Source organism: Artemia sp. Qi Xiang Cuo, chromosome 2, assembly GCF_049724085.1.
Source record: "Artemia sp. Qi Xiang Cuo chromosome 2, ASM4972408v1, whole genome shotgun sequence".
NCBI lineage: Eukaryota > Metazoa > Arthropoda > Branchiopoda > Anostraca > Artemiidae > Artemia > Artemia sp. Qi Xiang Cuo.
Window position 1 is genome coordinate 51,855,608 of NC_142795.1, and position 21,378 is coordinate 51,876,985.

A 21,378-nucleotide genomic window follows, 5' to 3' on the forward strand; every position below is an offset into this window, starting at 1 on the left:
CGTGCACGCTTCCGCTGATTGTACCTTAGGGCCTCACTTAGACTACACCTGAAGCATTTTTCATGTGGATGACGTCACATTCATATGCATTTAAATAGTAAAATAGATACATGATAGTATTGGAATGACGTCATACACTGCATAAAATGTGCTGTCCTTCAGTTTTGTCCTTCAATTGTGAAACTTCCTTCAGGAAGCTTAAAAATCACATAACATAAAATTTTGAATAACAAAATCAAATATCCTGAGAGGGGCTTCAAGATTTTGTAGTCGAGAGACGTCGTCATGCATAGAATCAATAGACAAAAGTTGCAACCTAATAAAGACAAAGCTGCATCCCATAATATCGAAAATTTAATACATTATTTAAAATAAGCTATCTAGCGAGGGAATTTCTCGATAGAAGTTCATTTTTGAAATTTTATTTTCATCCATGTTCAACTGAACAGTAATTTTTTGTCATGAAGATAGATGTTAAAGAATTCCAAAAAAAATCTGAAACTCCTTAAGAATGAGATCAAATGTAAACAATTTTACGCATGAAAATGTACATAAAAAATGCGTTACTGAAATAACCGTTGTGGACAAACCCTACCCAGAGATTTGCAGTCACCCGTTTTGTAAAACAAAAAAAAATCACATGTTTACATTCAATTTACAATCAGTTGCTGAATACCTTCTTAGTAGGGGCCTGTCTCAAGCCACTCAGCATGCCCCCAGGTGACGGATAGGGTAATGTCCTTCAGATATGCAGATTACATCTTCAAAGGGAGGTGCATACAGAGGAAGAAACCGGTCTCTGGGGTCTATAAACATAGCTTGGGTCCCATGTTTGGGGGGGGGGTCATAAAAATAGGCGAAGGAGACAGAAGGCCCCTCTAATGCGAAATGGGCAGGGCCCATCTTCGTATTGATATCTCGCACCTTCCAAAAATTTACTCCCAGCAGTAGGTTAGATTGATGGTAGTACATGTGCCAGAAGGGCCCATCATCAATAGCAAATACAACCGGTCCCTGCTAAGGAAGGAGAGGAGTGGCTTACCGCTGTCTTGAAAGCAGCCAATAAACCTCATTTCTTTTTAAAACGAATTGGAATACAAACAACTAAGAATAAGAACCAGTGCTACCACGCCCCGGGTAACCACCAAAGGCCATACAATCTTAGGTACCGCATCCGGGACAGCAGGTGATTTGACGACCGAGTGTCTCGCGAATGGACCTCCTTTAACGACGCTGACTGCTCAGATACTCAAGGCTACTCTTTCCCCGAAATCGATTTTATCTATTGAAACAATAAACGTAAGGAAACTTTCCAAACGAGGTAAAATAGACTTTCTTCTTAAGCAGCTAAACCATTATAAAAGGGACATTGTGGGAGTTTTCGAAAAACACTTCCCTACCCCTGGTGAAGTCTGAAAGTGTCTTGAAGAATCGATGGTATCCATTACGAAGGAGCAGACTTTCTGATGTCTTGTAAAGCCCGAAGATCCTTGATTTCCGTGATCAGAGCGGTTGAATATGTTACGAATAAACGAATCACTGACCAATACCACAATTATCCAAGTCTACACTCCAGACTGCAGCATGCAGGAAGAAGAATCTGGAGACTTTTACCTTCAACTACAGAGCCTAGTTGACACAGCTTCTAAAAAAATCTTGTTGTTGCCATTCGCGACTTCAATTTTATTGTTGGAGCACTGCTGGAAACAAAGATATCACAGGTGAATTTGGCATTGGAAGACTTAACAATAGGGGAGAATTCCTCATTGAGTTCTGCAGAGATAAAGATCTGGCTTTTACTAACACTTTTTTTTAATCACAGAGAACGCCAAAAGGCACCATGGACTTTGCTGGGCGAGAAGACTCGCAATACTACTGATTACGTACTCGTCATTAGGTAGCAGAAATTGTGCGTGCTTGATACTTCTACTCTTACATTCAGGGTCAGTTGCTTGGGACTCAGGGGCCTTTTCAGCTATTTATCTTTTATTTTTTCATAGAAATTTCTCATACAAGGGAATACACTTTAAATAATCCCTTCCAGTGGGGATCTCTCGGGCCATTTCCTGGATCAGTTTTTTTCTTACTAAATAAGGATTCCCAGTCTATGGTGACAAGTTAAGTTATAAGGTGAAATAGCGTACAAGTGAGAAGCATTGACACGAAGAAGAAGAAAAAGTTTGGAAGGGTTGAGAAGTGACATGTGGAGAAGAAGTTTAGAATGATTTGGAAGGAACGATTATCATTGTTTCCTCTTATTCCAACTTTTTGTTAGACAAAAATGTTTTAAACCTTTGGAGTTTTTGGCTTGGAGCATTTATTTTACGTTTAGTCGGAGCTTATTTTGATTAGTGTGAAAAGTATATTAAATTTTCCTGATGATAAGATCGGTTTCGAGTTAGGGAGTTGTTAAATTCGGTTTTTTATTACTTAAAACTTGATCGTGTTTTCCAGAATATCATAGTTTTATGAAGGAGAAGACTTCGTCATCGCGAGATTTCCTGAGGAGTAGCAGATGTGTAACTGCTATTTTTGTATTTAACGTGGTCGATTACTTTTTAATCCACTATTGAACATCACATGACTTGCGAGTTATCAAGAAGTGATAGTTTTAATACACGAGTCCCTGACTATGCACATCTTCGCATCAAGGGGCATTGTCTCGTGGCAGAGTCCTCTTTGCACAAGTTGATCACTAGCTTTGTTTCCAAGTTAATTGTTGTACGTTGGAATGAATAAGATATGCTTAGAAAAGAACTTCTATTGGTTCGAACCATCTGTCAAGGACTGAGTAAGGGAGAAAACGTTCTTTTCCACGGAAACATAAATTTTGTTTGAAAAAAACTACTTTTGAACAAAAACTTAAATACGCTCTGAACGTCATGAATTGAACTTTAAATATTTGTAAGCCTCAAAAAAGCCGAACTTTCCTCGAAGGTCCTTTGATAAAAATCTCTCATTCTGATAGAAAATTCGCCTTTAAAAACTTAAAAATCATTAAACCCCTAGGATAAATTTTTGAACCGAAATATCTTTGAAAAATCCATATTTTACGGGGTCAAAAAGATGGACACCAGAAAATAGCAGGGATTCAATACAAGTCGTCGTCTTAAAAGTAATTTTATTTGTGATCCTTTATGTACTATTTAAAATCTGCAGCTAAATCCCAGAATCAGATGAATAACCTTCACACAGATGGGAATAGAGGAGATTGCATAGAAATTAAAAAAAAAAAAAAAAAAATGAAATGAAAAATACCGTTTTCACATACTGTCTTTACTAAGGATTTTTATTTATTTATAAGACAATCCTTTGCGTTTGTTCTAAGTACATAGCGATCTAAATTTAAAATTATCTCAAAGCATAAGATTAACGTCCGCAAGATTTATAATTTATTTATTTATCAACTATCTTCCATAAGGTGCAGTGCTAAAGGTATCCTTGAATCTACATGTTTCGGTTCATCGAGTACTTTCCTCTTCCTTGGTGCTGGACCCCATTCTTCAGACGGTCGTTTCAATTTCAAAATTCTTTGCCAAAAAGTACCTTCTGATTGGTAAATTTTCAACGCAGCAATACCAGGTATGAAAATTACTGGCAACGAAGAAATCACCCATCCTATGCCATTGATGTAAGGTGGAAAGACTACGCCACCATATGAGGAGGGTTTGAAGTCAATGATGCAGAATATTAGGAGACACTAAAAAAAAAGAAGAAAAAATAAGACACAAGTTACTTTTAATACTCTTTATTCTCTCTTTTCCTCCCTGTAAATCTCATTCATTCTCTTTTTTTACTTTTCTCTTTCTTTCGCATATTATTTACAGTTGCACATATAATAAAAAATGCTTCTTTTTATAAGACCTCTGTATGTTTCAAACGTTACTAAAACAAGTTTTGCTTGACAAAATGAATATTTCTTTGTTCCGACTAAATAAAAACAACTACAAGTTTTTCAACTGAAAGTGAGGAGCAATATTAAAACTTGAAACGGACAGAAATTATTAAGTATATGAGAGGGTTGCCCCTCCTCAATATCTCGCTCTTTACGCTTAAGTTTAACTTTTGGTTTCAATTAATTAGGATTAACTATTAGAATAATAGGTTTTTTTAAAGTTCTAAAAAAACCTTTACCGTAAAGAGCGATTGGTTTGATACAATCACAAAAAAAAAAAAAAAAAAAAAACACGCATGCGTTATCTTTATTCTGGTGAAAAATGGAAAATTCCATATTGTTGTATATAGAAGCTTGAAAGTTGAAACATCTACAGTATGGTTCTCTGATATGCTAAATCCGAAGTTGCGATTTTCTAATATCACTTGATGTTTTGGGGCCATTTCCCCTGTTTTCGAAAATTAGGTATATTTTCTTGAGCTCGTAACTTTTGATGGGTAATATTAAATTTCATGAATTTTATGTATTTTGAATAAGCATCAAAATGTCATTCTTTTGATGTATCTATTTTTTTTGTTTTATCAAGACTGTGTTTCTTAAGGATTCGGTTACTATTGAACCGCATCACTCCTTACTTACAGCTCGTTACCGCGAATTGTTTGATTGGTTTTTGTTCACTACAAACAAGCAAATAATTCTAGGTAACATAGAAAATTATATTTACTGTGGGAGAGCGTTCATGAATATTTTTAAAACGCCACAATTTTCCATATTTTTCCAAATTTACAAATAACATTCATAATATCCCCCTTTTTTTACTAGAATGGTACATCTCCAAATTCTCAGTCTTCCGAGTTTATAGATACTTTGACAATTTCTGGAAAATAAAACTTAACGGAATTGCTTTCCTGGCTAAATAGAAAACTTCACCCTATTACATAGTCAAAACCATCAGGATCGAAGGGTACGTGGTGTAGCATAACCAGAAGAAAAAATTAGAGGGCTGACACCCTTTTTTAATTTTTTATACAAAAGTTGGAATTTCCGTAGTAAGATCATCCAAGAAATATTCATTAGTAGCGGTGTGGTATTACTTAAGGACCCACAGTCCTAAATGATGTAAACATTTGTAAACACATCATTTTCAACATAATTTTCTTTGTAATTCAAAATTTATTTTCACTTTGGAGGTTTTTCGTTTATCATCTTTGGTTAATAAAAATTATTTGCAAAATATCTAAATTCTCCACCAATTATTTTTTTCCTAAGTAGAATATTTAGCTTATTAACAATTAGCAAAATAACGAAGAGGCAAACTCTGTTTTTCTATATTCGTCCAAAGACTATAAAATTATTCACCAATCAGAATACTCTACGGTTTACAGTGATTACTCTGGTGATTGAAAATGCCCATGTAGATTTGTCTATTCAAAGCGTAAATAAATACTTACGATTATCACAATAGGAGTAACAAATTTCCACATGAAGAACCAAAGTCCATAAGTTGTGGGATACTTGGACAGCATAAATCTTATATCATTTAAGAATCTGTCAGCACCGTACACCCAACTGAGTACCATGATCTCGCAAAATCCTAGAAAATCAAAGGTTAGAAGACAATTCATTTTATAGTTAGTCTAGTGTAAGTATTTATTGGCTATGGCCTATCTTCTGAACGGACAAAGCCTGTATGACTAGAATAGTTTGGCTACATATTTTGTAAGGTGATAAAAAGGCTGGAAACTCCACAATAGGCTGGCGCTAGATTTCCAAAATGGCATATAATTGGGATGTCTTGGAAATGACGACACAAGAATTCCCCAATTTCGATTGGATAGAGTAAAAGGTTCACCAATGACCTGGCCTTGGCTGACTTGAGGCTTGGACGAGTTTGTAGCAGCAGAAGCTCAGAATCGTTACTTTTTTTTAAAATAAACTAGTATATATGGCATTTATCGTCTTTTTTAAAACATGATTTCCTCCCTAATGAGTGTTCCGAAAGTGTGATCTTATTTTATAAAGTAGTCTATGTCAAACTAAACATGTTTTCTTCAACCCTTCATCGGCAAAATCATCTCTAGCTCCCAGAGAATAGCACTATTCGTTATAACACCCTTTTCATTGTTTGAGTCCACAAGAGCAGCGTTGCAAAATACTTAGCACAAACTCACTGGACATTGGAAATACTTGAGTAAAACTTCCGTAAAGTATTGAAGAGTGGAGAACAAAATAAAATAATATCAAACACATCCCAATCAACATAATGTTCGCTTAGTAAACAGTAATGAGCTGCTCGTAAAATATTTTGTCTTGTTTTCTCCCTGGAGTCCAGTAATTGTTTTCTTCCCACAGGAGATTGGGAGGGGTTCTTTCTGTCGTAAACCAAAATTTCTAGTGGCTATTCTTGGACCAAAACCAATCGGACGGCAACCTAATACCCTTCAACGCTCGAAGTTCCCCCGGCACCTCCAAATCCCCACATGATACCAGCATCATAAAATTTTTAAATAGCAATTCACTCAGAAGGATTAAAAGGTCCAACAAAATGTGGCTCTAGGATCAGCGATGGCACGACTTCTAGAGGGTATTGGCCCGTAATTATGATATTGACCATTCTTCCCATGTATGATAGGCAGTACAATAACGCTACCAAAGTAAAAGGGATTTAGCTTCAATGTATTATTATTTATTTTTCACCCGGCTACTTTGTCAGGAAAAGGTTGTAGTAGAACCCTTGTTTTCAAAATGCCGCATCTGCAATACCTCAGATACAGCTAAGGGTATTAAGTTGAAACCTTCCTGGTATGTTAAGCTAAATCAAAGGATACTATGTCCAGATTGTCAAAATGGCGTGCCTGCAGTATTTGACGAACGTGTAAGGGTATTAAGTTGAAACTTTCAGAGGATGTTCAACTAAATCAAAGGACACGATATACATCCAGGTTGTCAAACGGGGATATCTGCAATATCTCAGGAACCACTAAGGATATTAACTTGAAAATTTCAGAGAATGCTTAGGGAGGATGTTGAACTACATCAAAAGAGACTTATATGCATCCAGATAGCCAAAAGGACGTATCTTTAATATCTCAGAAATAAGGAAGGTTGTTAACTTGAAAATTTCAGGGAACGTTTAAGGGAATGTTGAAATTGACCAAAAGATACTTTGTATATCCAGGTAGTCAAAGACTGCATCTGCAATATCACAGGAACGACTAAGGGCATCACGCTGAAATGTTCAGATAATGCTGAGGTGTTGTTAAACTGAATCGAAAGACACTATGGGCATCCAGGTTGTCAACATGAGTAGCTATGACAACTCCGGAATGGCTAACGGTATCAAGTTAGAACTTCCAGCACAAAAATCAAGTGTATTTATGTTTGTTCAGCACAGTTTTTTTTGTAATTACAAAATAAAGAGCAGCCAGAGTACAAAAGTTTGACTACATTATTTACAAGTCATTTTCTTACCTACGATTAAAGAAGAAAATGTTGCAGCATGATTGTCAACCAGTTGAAGTATGTACATTCCATTTCGAGAGCACATGCTCAATCCCAAGAGGAACATGACACAGGAAGCACCAAGAACAACCCATCTAAAATACAAAGAGTAAATTTTAGTACAAAACCTTAAACATTGCTACCAATCGGAGAAAGGGTGCAGTCCTGACAAAAGTATATTTCTGCTAGTCTTTCCAGTTTTTTTGCAGCGCTTATTTATAATTATCTGCATTCTTCATTTGCAAAAATTAACTGACTTTGATGTAGGGAATACTACCAATGATTGTAGCGGTACGACTAGAGTCTATGTTTATAAGCAGCCATAGACTATGAAGAAATATCAAAAATAGAAACTCTTAGGGAGTTTCCTGTTCTTAGAGACGAGAATCGCTGATACTGTCTAGTGGATCTACGCTAGATGGATCCTAAGCCAGATCAGTAGCGGGACTATTTCATTAGATTATAGCAAATTTACGACAAAAATGTCCATTTTCTGGCAAACTAAAAAATAAACTTTATCTTTCATTGAAGGAACATTGTCTTTATTTAGCCTTAGGTAAACGTATTACGCAACTACGAAATTTTAGCCTTGGGTCATTCGATTAATTATTAAGTCATGTAAAAAAACAAGATTGTAAACATGATTGTAAAAATGAAATGATTGTATAAAAAGAGTAATTAATAAGAATTAAACGGTTTGGCCCTGTTGAATCTATACATATGTATTTTATTAGAGCCATGGAAAATTCAAAACAAAACATAAAAAAAACGAGTAAAACAAAACGAGTAAAAAAAAAAGCGGTGGTACATAAAAATACTTATAAACGTAAGTGATAAATAAAAGTTCAAATAGGGATAAAATCCTTTTAATAGACAGTGATGATGATAACAGTGATAGAAATTCACAAAAATACCAGATATTTTTGTCACATATACAGTGACCGTCATCAGTAGTAAAACTGTTTAAAAAAGTAGTAAAAAGTAGTAAAAAAGTTTTACTGCTGATGACGGTCACTGTATATGTGACCGAAATATCTGGTATTTTTGTAAATTTCTATCACTGTTTTCATCATCACTGTCTATTAAAAGGATTTTATCCCTATTTGAACTTTTATTTATCGTCATGGAAAGGCAGTGTGGTCTCCGAAATTATCTATATAAACGTAAGTGTTTAAAATTTTCTCATGAAAAACAATTTTTTTATGAATATTTACGGTTGTAGAGTCAAAACACGTATTTGATGGTGTTGTTGCCATGCGCTCGCTTTATATATTCGACGGCATGCTTGGATTAAACCAACCACCAAGTAAGAAGCATTTTCTGGGAAGTAAATTCATTTCCGAATTTTATGTTTATTAACAAAGCTCATCATGCCAATTCTAACACTTTATACTCTGCCTTACTAATAAAAAAATTATTTCAGTCAATAAAATATCTTTATCTGAAAACTTAGGCAAAAACATTTCTGACAACTGTCACAAAACCGTAGCTTTTCTAAGACACAGACATTTACGCATTTTAATACACATAGTCGTTACTCCGAATAGGCTCATGCGCATGCTCCGGTGTTGGAGCTATAAAATATTTTTCGCTCAATGATGCTAAATCAACTGAAAGTTTTTTATTCTTTCAGTATTGTATTTCAAAATAGCTTAGAAACTTTATTTCAGTGACGTTGACATACTCCATTGGTTCCAAAAAAGTTTGCACTTATTTTTGATAAGCCGTTTTTTAACGAGTCTACTGAGTGGAATTCACTTTATTTCTATACCTTTTGAGTACATGGATAAAACCAGAAGACTCAAGGGTGGGGGCGAAACGAAAGTCCCTGCATAATATTTAACTCCGATCGTACTAAAAATTACCGGAAAATATACACAAATTTATGTGACATGACCCTTTTCCAACGGAAACCTAAAAAACTTGAAACCCGATTTAAAAAAAGGAAAACTACCCCTCCCTAAAAAAAAAGACATCGTAAGAACAGAGCGCGAAAAATAATAATAAAATATGAAATTAAACAAACAAAAACCAAATTGGCACAATGAGGGCTCCACGCTGCAATAGAAAATGCCTGAGTAAATAAGGTATCGAATGCATACTAAGAGAGCCAATGATAAAATAGTTTTGGCCAAAAAAATACAATTATCTGTAGATTGTCATAATATTCTTTGTTTGTAATAATCCCGATCCATTTCTTGGTGTAAAACGATTTTGAGCGTCTACTAGAGAAATCCAGACCTTAGATGTGTTTATTTTTCACTGACAAAAAAAAATATCCTCACTTTTTCAATTTTTCTGTATATATTATGGAAAGACGGTGTGATCTTACAACGTATGTACAAAAATTGGAATAAGTTATATATTTCGAAAGTGGTTTTTGCTGTAGGTCAGCTTCAACTTTTTTATTCACCTAGCTCTACATAAAACCTTGTCACATATCAATTCTTCCTTGCTTCCTCATTTGCTGCCGACGGCCGTAATCGCAAACAGGGTTTCATGATATTGCGACCATTATCACTTCAACAGTTTGAACCCGTTCGGTAGTCATTAGGCTACGTAAAAAAACAGTTTAATGTTTATATTGATTAATTAAAAAAAACTTTCCACAAAATAAGTTTTTCAAAGAAAAGTAAAGAACTCCATTAAACAAAAAATGACCAAAACTAAAATCAAAAAATCTACCAAGCGTGAAACTACCACAAATCAGCATCAATAAATAAATGAAACCCCAAAACAAACAGAAATTACAATAAATAACCGAGTCAAACTCAAAACGAGCAGAAATCAACCTAAGCTGGGCTCAAAACCCCTATGCCTTCCCAAGGCCAGAAATTTTTTTTCACTTTGCTGAAAAAAATATCAATGTTTTTATTTTTATAACTTTAATGAATCAAATAATATTAACATTTTGATAACAAAATATCAGTATATGTAATTAAACTGACAATGCACATTCATTTGTATTTTTTTCAGTAAAGTGCAAATTATGTTCTGGCCTAGGGAAGGCATATGGGTTTTGAGCCCAACTTATGTTAATTTCTGCTCGTTTTGAGTTTGACTCAAAACGAGCTGTGGGTCAAGGGTTGTGGGGGAGTATCCTCCTCAAAAACATATTTTCTAGCTGGAAATCAACTACTCTGAACAAAATGGCTATCTCAAAATTTTGATTGAATGTGTTTGGGGAATTATGGGCGTGGGGGGGGGGGGAGGGCTAGTTGCCCTCCAATCACTTTCGACTATTAAAAAGGCCACTAGCCAATCAATTTCCAATCGAATAAGCCCCTTTCGAAGTTTCTACGACAACTTCTTCGATGCGAAGAGTCCGTGTATGGAAAAAAAAATAATGATATATTGTGCCAACATCGTTCTTTACTTAGGCCGCGCTATTGCACTGCCTATGAAAAGGTGTAAGTGAGAGGGGGGTTAGCTGCCCTCAAATCACTTTCGAATATCAAAAAGAGCACTAGCCAATTGAATTTCCAATCGAATGAGCCCTTTTTCAAGTTTCTACGACAGATATTTCAATAAAAACCTTATATACCCCCAGGGCATAACTTATAACCCTTGTCCTGAACACTGTGGGGGGAGTGTCCTGCTTAAAGCTAAAATTTCTTGAACTTTAAACTGCATGGAACAAAATGGCTATCTCAAAATTTTGATTGGATATGTTTGGGGAAATGGTGGGCGTGGAATGGGTGTTAGTTGCCTCCCAATCACTTTCAGCTATTAAAAAGGGCGCTAGCCATTTCAATTTCCAATTGAATGAGCCCTTTTTGAAGTTTCTACGACAACACGTTCTATAAAACCTTATATGCCCCCAGGGCATAACTTATAAACCTTGCCCTGAGGGCTGTGGGGGAGTGTCCTCCTCAAAAACATAATTTATATCTGGAAATCAACAACGCTGAACAAAATGGCTATCTAAAAAATTTGATTGAATGTGTTTGGGGAAAAGGTGGGCGAGAGAGGGGGGTTAGTTGCCCTAAAATCACTTTTGACTACTAAAAAGGGCAGTAGACCTTTGAATTTCCAATCGAATGAGCCCTTTTTCAAGTTTCTAATACAAAATTTCAATAAAAACTTATATGCCCCCAGGGTACAACTTATAACCCTTGCCCTGAAGACTTTGGGGGGAGTGTCCTGCTCAAAGGTATAATTTCCTGAACTTTAAACTGCGGGGAACAAAATGGCTATCTCAAAATTGTGATTGGATGTGTTTGGGGAAATGGTGGGGGTGGAAGGGGTGTTAGTTGTCTTCCAGTTACTCTCGACTATTAAAAAGGACACTAGCCATTTCAATTTCCAATCGAATGAACCTTTTTTGAAGTTTCTAGGACAACGCTTTCTATATAAACCTTATATGCCCCCAGGGCATAACTTACAACCCTTGCCCTGAGGGCTGTGATGGGTGTGTCATCCTCAAAGACCTAATTTCCAGAACTTAAAACTACGTCGAATAAAATGGCTATCTCAGAATTTTGATGGAATGTGTTTGGGGAAAAAGTGAGTGTGAGAGGGGGTTTAGTTGCCCTCCAATCACTTTCGACTATTAAAACAGGCACTAGTCCTTTGAATTTCCAATCGGATGAGCCTTTTTTGAAGTTTCTTCGACAATGCCTTCTACATAAACCTTATATGCCCCTAGGGCATAACCTACAGCCCTTGCCCTGAAGGCTTTGGGGGAGTGTCCTCCTCAAAAACATAATTTCTATCTGGAAATCAACTCCGCTGAACAAAATAACTATTTCAAAATTTTGTTTGGAGGTGTTTCGAGAATTTGTGGGCGTGGAAGGGGTGTTAGTTGCATTTCAATCAATTTCGACTGTTAAAAAGGTCACACGCCACTCCAATTTCCAATTGTATGAGCCCTTTTCGAAGTTTCTACGAAAGCTTCGTCGATACGAATTTCCCTGCTCTAAAGGAAAATAAATAATAAATAACACATTATACCAACATCGTTCTTATGTGCCCTTAGGGCATAACTTAAAACCCTTGCCCCGAGGGCTGTGGAGGAGTGTTTTCATCAATAACATGTTTTCTATCTGGAAATCTACTACGCTGAACAAAATGGCTTTCTCAAAATTTTGATTGGTTGTGTTTGGGGGAATTTTGGGTTTGGGCGGGGGGGCTATTTGCCCTCCAATCACTTTCGAATGGTTAAAAGGGCAATAGCCACTGCAATTTCCAATTGAATGAGCTCTTTTCAAAGTTTCTACGACAACTCCTTCGATACGAAGTGCCCGGGTATGAAAAAAAAATAATACATTGTGCCAACATTGTTCTTTACTTAGGCAGCGCTATTGCGCTGCCTATGATACCCCAAAAATAATAGCATTTAGCCGGCACGCCTTGCCGTGCCCAAATAATATGGGTCTTTATTAAAAACCTAGCAAATTGAATAATTTTACTATAGGCAAATTAATAGTGTAAATCAAATTTACAATAATTTTACTTATCGATCGAGGAGATTAATTACGGTACCTGAAAACTAAAATGACAATAAAACATAACATTAAAATAAAAATGTATAATAGTTTACACTGTGACAAACATAAAGTAATATGTTGGTGTATATGTTTATCAATTTTAATTTGCTCAAATTATTTTGGGTTAATGTCGAAAATATAGAAAAACAACACAACACATTATTAGATTAAAAAATAGCTTATACGGTGAGCTCTCTTTATTATAGTCGGTGGAATATTCAACAATTTATTAAAATACACAGGAGGTAACTTGGAGGAATTGTGTAACTATTTGAACTGTTTGAATTGAGCAATGACACTTAACAGTACAAAATTAAAGTTAATAGTTATGTAGAAAGTAAATGTTGAATTCATTATTATCTTAAACACATTTGCTTCATTTTGTTTTTAATCCAGTTATATTAAGAGAAAAAATTAAGTTGTATGTTTTCCGTTTCTCATATTAACGGCGGTTAATAATTTTTTAGATTGGGGACCCTGATCGGAAGAAATTGGCTAAGCCTGCCCTTGATGAACCTGATACCTCAGCCTCAAGCTCCAGCCATACACCGGACAATGGCAATATCGAATGCAGCAGTAAAATGGACATCTCGTAGTACAAAAATAAATGTCTATCAGACACAGAGAAGTTACATGTTTTGGAAAACTTGTGGGCTTCATCTTCCAGCTACAAGTTTCCAACGACGACTCATGGGAAGCAGGAGAGAAGGTTTTTGCATTCCTAGTTGCAAAATTATAAGTGGTTGTCATACTCTGAGATAGAAAACCGGGCTTAATGCACTTATTGTGTACTCTTTACTCCAACTCAAGTGGGTATGAGATCATCCCAAAAACAGGCCAGCTTGTCCAAGAAGGATTTCAAAGTTGAAAAAAAGGCTATTGAAAAATTTGAGTCACATTCTCATTTATAATACCACAAACGTACCATAACCGAATTCAACAATTTGAAAACAGTAGTGGAAGGAAAAATTAATCCCATTGACAAATCTTTAGATGTAGGCATAGCCAATCAGGCAAAAGAAAATGCGGAGAGGTTAAAACCCGTAGTAGAAACGGTAATTTTTTTGTGGGCGACAGGGAATAGTTCTTCGAGGCCACAGAGATTATAGAGACTTCAACTTAGACACAATGCCAGATGATAATGAGAGAAATTTCAGAGCCCTATTGCAGATGCTTATTGGAGCAGGTGACGAAAAATTAAGAGACCATTTCAAGTCATGTGGTAAAAATGTCACTTATATTAGCTGGAACATCCAAAATCAAACCATTGATGCTTGTGACAAAGTAATAAAAAATCCCATGGTCAAAAATATTAAAGATATTACTTTTTTCAGTGTGTTAGCTGATGGGACTACACACGTGTCGACTCAATAACAGTTTTCATTGTCTGTGAGGTATGTCTCTTATAACACGAAGAATGGTTATAAGATTAATGAAAAGTTTTTGCAGCTTGTGCCTCTAGAATCAACGACTGGCGTGGAGCTTGGAGAAACACTGTTGAAAGGACTTGAAGAGTGCAATCTTGAAATAAAAGATCTGAGAGAACAAGGATATGATGGCGGCATCAGCCATGACCGGAGAGGTCAAAGGTGCTCAGGCTGTTGTGCAGAAACTTTGCCCGAAGGCAGTATATGTACACTGCGCGTCACACATCCTTGACTTTGCCATTACAAATGCTGCAGATCAAAATTTTTTTTGGCACTACTGAAAAAGTATGGTCTTTTTTTAACCCACCGATGAGGCAAAATACTCTCCAGAGATAAATTGAAACCTTAGTACTATAAAGTATGAAACAAAACACAAACAGCTATGCCCAACCAGATGAGTTCAAAGGCATGATACTGTCCTCGTCATGAAGATGCTGTACATCCCTATTATTTCATCCTTAGAAGAAATCAAGTGTTGGGATGATAAGGACACATTTTCAGGAGCCGATGTCTTTTTGACAGTTCTATGTCAGTCAGAGTATATTGTACCTCTAGTATCAGCTGAGAATCTGCTCAGCTACGCTTTTTTGTATTGTGTCAGTGTAGTCAAGCCATAGTCAAGCGACGCGGATCTCTGGGCTGCTTTGAACTATGATGACTGTGTACATCAGAGTATGAATTTATAAGAGAAAAAGCTGACGAAGAATTTTCAGTCTTGTTTAAAGACTCAAAAAAATGGCCGAATTGAATGAAACTACAATTAGTGTTCTAAGTGTTGTTGGGAAGCGGACACACAGAAGCAATGTCTCAGCCGAAAGCACAGAACAATTCCCAGAACGTACTCATCCCCAGGATTGAAAGTTTTACTTCTTGCATTGGAGAATGTTTCTAAAAGCACAAGAACATTTTGAAAGAGTTTCACTGCTTGCTTCATACTTATCCAGAGAATAGTGAAGAAAGTAAAGAGATGGAAGAGGTGTTTTTGAAGTTGATTGAAATTTATGAAGAAGATTTGGAAAACAACAACTTAGCCAATCTCAATATCCACAGGGAAATTCCAGTTGACTTAGACAGTGTATTATCCATACTGACGAAGAACCAAAGAAGACTCAAATCTGTTTTATAAGACAGCTGATATAAAAAGATTTGATATAAAAGCTGATATAAAAGATGTTAAAATAAAACCTAAAATATTATTTAATCTGCTCAGTTTTATCATTCATTCCTATAGTCCCTACTCAAAGCTTGCATTCAAAGAGCTAAAACAAACTTCAACTAATGCATTAAAATACTGGCTTTTCAAAGGAATTAAAAAAAAACAAAAATTCCGATGGTTGAGCCCAGGGCCCCCGTTCAGCAACCCATAATTATTTTATGAGTTCACCACTGCCTTCAGTCTAACTTTCACCGTCATATCCTCCCTCCCTATCAAGACAACATGGCAACTAAATAACATACTAGACTAACTAGCAACAGGCAACAGAAAGCACACTCCAACAACAGCAAGATACCGTAGTTCCTTTTGGGGAACATTTCACTCGTCATTTTAACCGTGGATTTTATTGTTTTTCATCTTATTGAGGTGACTGTGAATTAGTGCTTGCTACTTTGTATTTTCATTTTTGCTATTTTCATTAGCCCCTTGTATTACTTAAGTTATCCTTTTTACATCTTAATGTTAGCTCAAAACGGTTAACAATTCGAAAATATATCGATATATCGACGCGCAATGTTTCGAAATATCGAACTTTGCCCATTAGTATCTTCAAAATGTCATAAAATAACGAAAAATTATAAGTTAACAGAAAAAATTATCGTAAACCCCGTAGACATGGCTCACTTATGATTACGTCCCCGAAACTTGTCTGGCCAAGAATCAACTATTGTTGTCACTACTGTCTCCAAGACGGTAAATTGTGTTCCGAGTCCAAGCGTGAGCAGCATAACGAAGAATAAAATTGACCAAAAGGGTGCGAATGGTAGCCTAGAAACAGCTTCGGGATAGGCAATGAACGCAAGACCAGCTCCTGAAAAATTAACAACGCATTACTTAATTAATAGGCCTCGCTGTTAGTGCTTAGTAAACAGCAGGGTGCTCACATGATGGTTGACAGCCAACCTAATTGATAATATTATTGTAAACTGAAGACTGACAGGATCGATACAAGATACTAGGTTTTATAGGAGTGATGTTATTGACGTTAAAAGTAAAGATCACCATCTAGTAGTGTATAGAGTTAATTTAAATCTGAAATTTAAGGAGATCATAAACAAGTGTTTGATTCAGCCTATAGAAGAGCTTTAGCGAAGGGCCTATCTTTACATGGTATACCAGATAAATACATTAAAGTGATCAGGATTATGCACGAAAACAATGTTGCTGTGGTTAAAGTAGGAATTGAGGCTAGTAGCTGGATTCATTTTGAATCAGGAGTTAAGCAGGGTTGGGTTCTACTCCATTTGCATGCATCATTTTGAAGGAATTTGTCCTAAGGAACTCGGCAAGGCTATGGGAGAGCAGGGAATCAAATGGGAAGGTAAATCTCTATTATACTTAAATTGTGTGGGGATTTGAGTGTCCTAGACTAAAATATTAGCGAAATGAATGATTTTTGGGAGAATTTGAAAATTCAGGGTTCAAGAATAGTTTTAAAATTAACATTCAGAAGACTAAGTCACTTAAGACTGGGACTAAATGAAGGTGAAGAGGCAATGCTGAGAAGGAAAAGATCGATCATTATGGACATGTTTTCTTACCCGAGTATTATTATTAAAGATGGTGGATGGAGTGAGAATAGGTAGATAAATCTGTGATCCAAGGTAAAATATTAGAAGCTACAGTAATCACAGTGCTAAAGTATGGTTCCAAAACTTAGGTGCTTCAAAAGACGGCGGAGGATTTGTTATATGTTTTCCAAAGGAACTGTCTACATATTCTTTTGAGTACTCGTTTGAGTGACCGTATTTCAAACAGTAAGCTGTAGGAAAAATATGGTTCAACTCCTTTTCCTAGGGCTATAATGAGACGAAGGTTGAGATGGCTACTACATGTTTTTCGGATGAAGGATGACAGATTGCCAAAGATTGTTTGTCCTTTTCGGCAAACTATCTAGGACCAAGCGAAAAGCAGGTCATCCCCAAATGGGTTTGGAAGAGGCTGTAAGAAAAGATTTGAAAAGAATTGGGACTTCTGCAGAGTGTATAAAGAGGCTTTTAATAGTTAGGGATGGAGGAGCCAAAGTTGGCTTGTTGCTGCGGACTGCGGTTAGTTGTTAGCTGTAGCAGCATTAGTAGCAATATATCACCTTATACTGCACAAAACGTAAAAATTTAGAGTAAAGTGCACGAACTAATACTCCAGCCATATTTAAAGACGTTTTACGTACAACAAAGAAACTCATTCATATCTTCAAAAAGCTTTTACATCATAAGAAGACTTTAAAGTTACGAATATATATTAGTTTAAATAAAAAAAGACGGGTTGTAATAAAAGCCTGATCATCTTAAAATTTCATGGCATTCTCCAAAAACGGTTAATATAGATGTCATTTTAGGTAAAAACCATTTCTAACACTGCCTATAACTGGTACTTGAAGCAGAAAAAATTTGGAATTTGCTCTGTCGTAAAAGTACAGTTGGAAATATCAATGACAAAAAGCAGTTATTTAGAAATGATTATTACTCTGGTGAATTCTTCAAAAAAACAAACTTTGAAATCCTGCTTAAGTAAAAATTTTCTGGAATAATGGATGCTCACAGAAAAGCAAAAATAAAAGCAACTGAAGAAACACTCCTTCAGAGAAATTTCAAATCAATAGAATCGTAAGCAATTGCTGCTATTTTGTAAAATTGCTCTACTGACTTAAACATGAGCTTTATTGTGCGATTGTGACTAAAATCATAAAATTTCCATATTCATATTCTTTCATAAAATTTCTCTCCTTCCAAAACGGAGTCTAGAAATAAAGTTTAAATATCGGGTAGTTCTTCCATCCCCTAAAGATAAATTACTTTAGTTTCTAATTTATATTACACTAAAATTGAAAGACAAAAACATCTGGTGTGCCAAACATCACTGTGGGAGAGCATAGGTCAATCGCTACGGCCCCCAATCCTATGTATAGGATAGCTAATCTTCTTTTTATATCTCTATGATTTATTATAAACAAGTTAGTATAGAGTCATGCAAGGCACATAGCTGGTCTACTGATCAACATTCCATACGTGTCAAACAGTTCGTGGTAACGAACTGTTTAAACAGTTTTACAACATCTTTCATATTCTTTCATACAATTTCTCTCCTTCCAAAACGGAGTCTAGAAATAAAGTTTAAATATCGGGTAGTTCTTCCATCCCCTAAAGATAAATTACTTTAGTTTCTAATTTATATTACACTAAAATTGAAAGACAAAAACATCTGGTGTGCCAAACATCACTGTGGGAGAGCATAGGTCAATCGCTACGGCCCCCAATCCTATGTATAGGATAGCTAATCTTCTTTTTATATCTCTATGATTTATTATAAACAAGTTAGTATAGAGTTATGTAAGGCACATAGCTGGTCTACTGATCAACATTCCATACGTGTCAAACAGTTCGTGGTAACGAACTGTTTAAACAGTTTTACAACATCAGTTTTATAACAGCAGAACGAACAAGCAGTTTTACAACGAAAAGTATCAAATAAAAAATAAACTACAGGAATCAGGCAGCAGTCACTCAAATATTTCGTTAAAAGATGCGCTTTAATTTATTTATCAGATTTGCAGCAAGAATGATTGCCTGGAATTGAACATCTTTGCTTTTTGGGTCTTCAGCCCATGGAATTTTCTAAAGGTCGACAATGAGAAATTTAACGTTTTCTTAACTCACCAATCGCTGCTATTTTTAAATCTCAAGTTTTTTATCAGCACAATACCCCTTCTATGAAAAGGTTCAACTTTACAAAATTCTAAAAGTGAGAAAAATCGCTCTAATCTCTTTTTTATTTAGCTTTTTAAACCTATAATGAGGACTCATTATACTTTATTCGTATCATAAAATTTTAGACAGATGTTAAAGATACTTATTTGAAACGTTGAAGGTTATAAAAACATGAGAAGCACGATGATATTTTAAGTGTAATTATGTACGCACACAAGTATAAATAAAACCTTCAATATCACAATGTGTATCACATAGTTTTGTTTACACAGGGAGGGGAGGGGGAGTAACAACAAATTTACTATTTCACAATAACGCTAGATGGATGATACTTCTGGACCCAACCCTGAAAAGTTCTCAGGATTGATTTTATGGAAAAAAACTTCCAAATTAAATTTTTTTTTTTTTTTTTTTTTTTACTGATTTACTTTCACTTATATTGTTTGATTTCGAGCAGCTATATGTTAAATTTCCGGGTAATATTTCAGTAGTTTCTTTTCCAGTTTTCAAAACTGTTCGACAGATTTCCTCAAAGAGGTCACTGCAATTATTGATATTGTTTTCCACCAATGATACTTTAGTAAGTATGTAATGGTAATTTTTGACTGGCCCAGGCCATAAATTACTCTGGTTGAACTCGTCAAAAATAATACAAATAGTATAACTGGAATTGGAAATGTAGTATCTTCCTTAGAAGTAAAGTTTATAATGCTTTGAAGCTTTGACTATTCTAGAATTCCAGTTTCAATAGAAAACTGTATTTTTTACAAGTCAACTAGAATAGGCAAGCCATGTAAGTATTTGTTAAATTTTGGATGAAATACCTTCTGTTGCAACAGTGTCCACTGGTTTACCAAGTTCATGAGCCATGAAACCCATGATGCCAAAAATGACGAATCCAGCAAAAAAAGCTGTTAAAACATTACCAGTAGCTATGATCAGAGAATCTCTGAAACAGTTGTTATGGAATTTGTTGTAGCTGGCCAACGTGATCAATCCTCCCCAGCAAGGTGAAAGAGCAAAGAAGATTTGCATAGCAGCATCGCCCCATACCTTTAAAAATAAGTAATAACTAAGTTATGGTTTGAAAAATGATTTTAATTTATAAAATTCTTACATTAGTCTGTGAAGATGTGACAAAAATACAGTAAAAAATGACTTTGGGTGTATAACTTGAAAGAATGGAATAATTGGCAGGAAACCTTGTGGTTATGTCATGTGGAACCCCTCGTTTTTCGTTTTTTGGAAAATAGCATCAATGGGTTGTGACATCCAGGAGTATTATGTCATTGAGTGCACATTTTGCTGTTAAATACCTATCGTGACAAATAAAGAAAGAATCAATACCAAGTTTCTTCTGGTATTTAAAAAAGCTGCTATATTCATATTTGAAACGCGAATCAAGTTTTATGGAAACTATACTTTATTTAAAGCATGCGTTTTTTAGTAGCGGAAATGATTTTCGAAGGGAAAATCGAAGGGAAAATGATTTTCGAAGGGAAAAGGGCTCATTCGATTGGAAATTGGAGTGGCTAGTTCCCTTTTTAAAAGTCGAAAGTAATTGGAGGGCAACTAGCCCCCCGCAACACGCCCATCATTCCTCCAAACACATCCAATCAAAATTTTGAGATAGCCATTTTGTTCAGCGCAGTTGATTTCCAGATAGAAAACATGTTTTTGAGGAGGACACTCCCCCACAACCTTCAGGGCAAGGGTTTTAAGTTATGCCCTGGGGGGATATAAGAACGATGTTGGCACAATGTCTTATTTATTAGTTTTTTTCCTTTAGAACAGACACTTCGTATCGAAGAAGTTGTCGCAAAAACTTCGAAAATGACTCATTCAATGGAAAGTTAGAGTGGCTCGCGTCCTTTTTAATAGTCGAAAGTGACTGGAAGGCAACTAACACCCCTTCCACGCCCACCATTTCCCGAAACACATCCAATCAAATTTTTAGATAGCCATTTTGTTCAGCGTAGTTGATTTCCCGATATAAATTATGTTTTTGAGGAGGTCCCACTGCCTTCAGGGCAAGGGTTATAAGTTATGCCCTGGGGGGATGTAAGGTTTTTATAGAAGGCGTTGTCGTAGAAACTTCAAAAAAAGGCTCATTCGATTGGAAATTCAAAGGGCTAGTGCCTAG

At 35.7% G+C, this 21,378-nt stretch overlaps 1 protein-coding gene across 1 annotated transcript in view; it reads right to left on the reverse strand.

Moving 5' to 3' along the window:
• Nucleotides 1-3,380: 3,380 nt before the first annotated feature.
• The window catches only part of LOC148955357 (sodium- and chloride-dependent glycine transporter 2-like), a 69,218-nt gene continuing 51,220 nt past the window's right edge, over nucleotides 3,381-21,378 (reverse strand). Inside the window, exons 5-9 of the mRNA XM_089107077.1 lie at nucleotides 20,060-20,288; nucleotides 16,153-16,339; nucleotides 7,367-7,491; nucleotides 5,347-5,489; nucleotides 3,381-3,700 (exon numbers count right to left, since the gene is read on the reverse strand). Coding sequence (XP_088963203.1) covers nucleotides 3,404-3,700; nucleotides 5,347-5,489; nucleotides 7,367-7,491; nucleotides 16,153-16,339; nucleotides 20,060-20,288 — 981 coding nt within the window. The 3' untranslated portion in view covers nucleotides 3,381-3,403. The remainder of the gene's footprint in view (nucleotides 3,701-5,346; nucleotides 5,490-7,366; nucleotides 7,492-16,152; nucleotides 16,340-20,059; nucleotides 20,289-21,378) is intronic.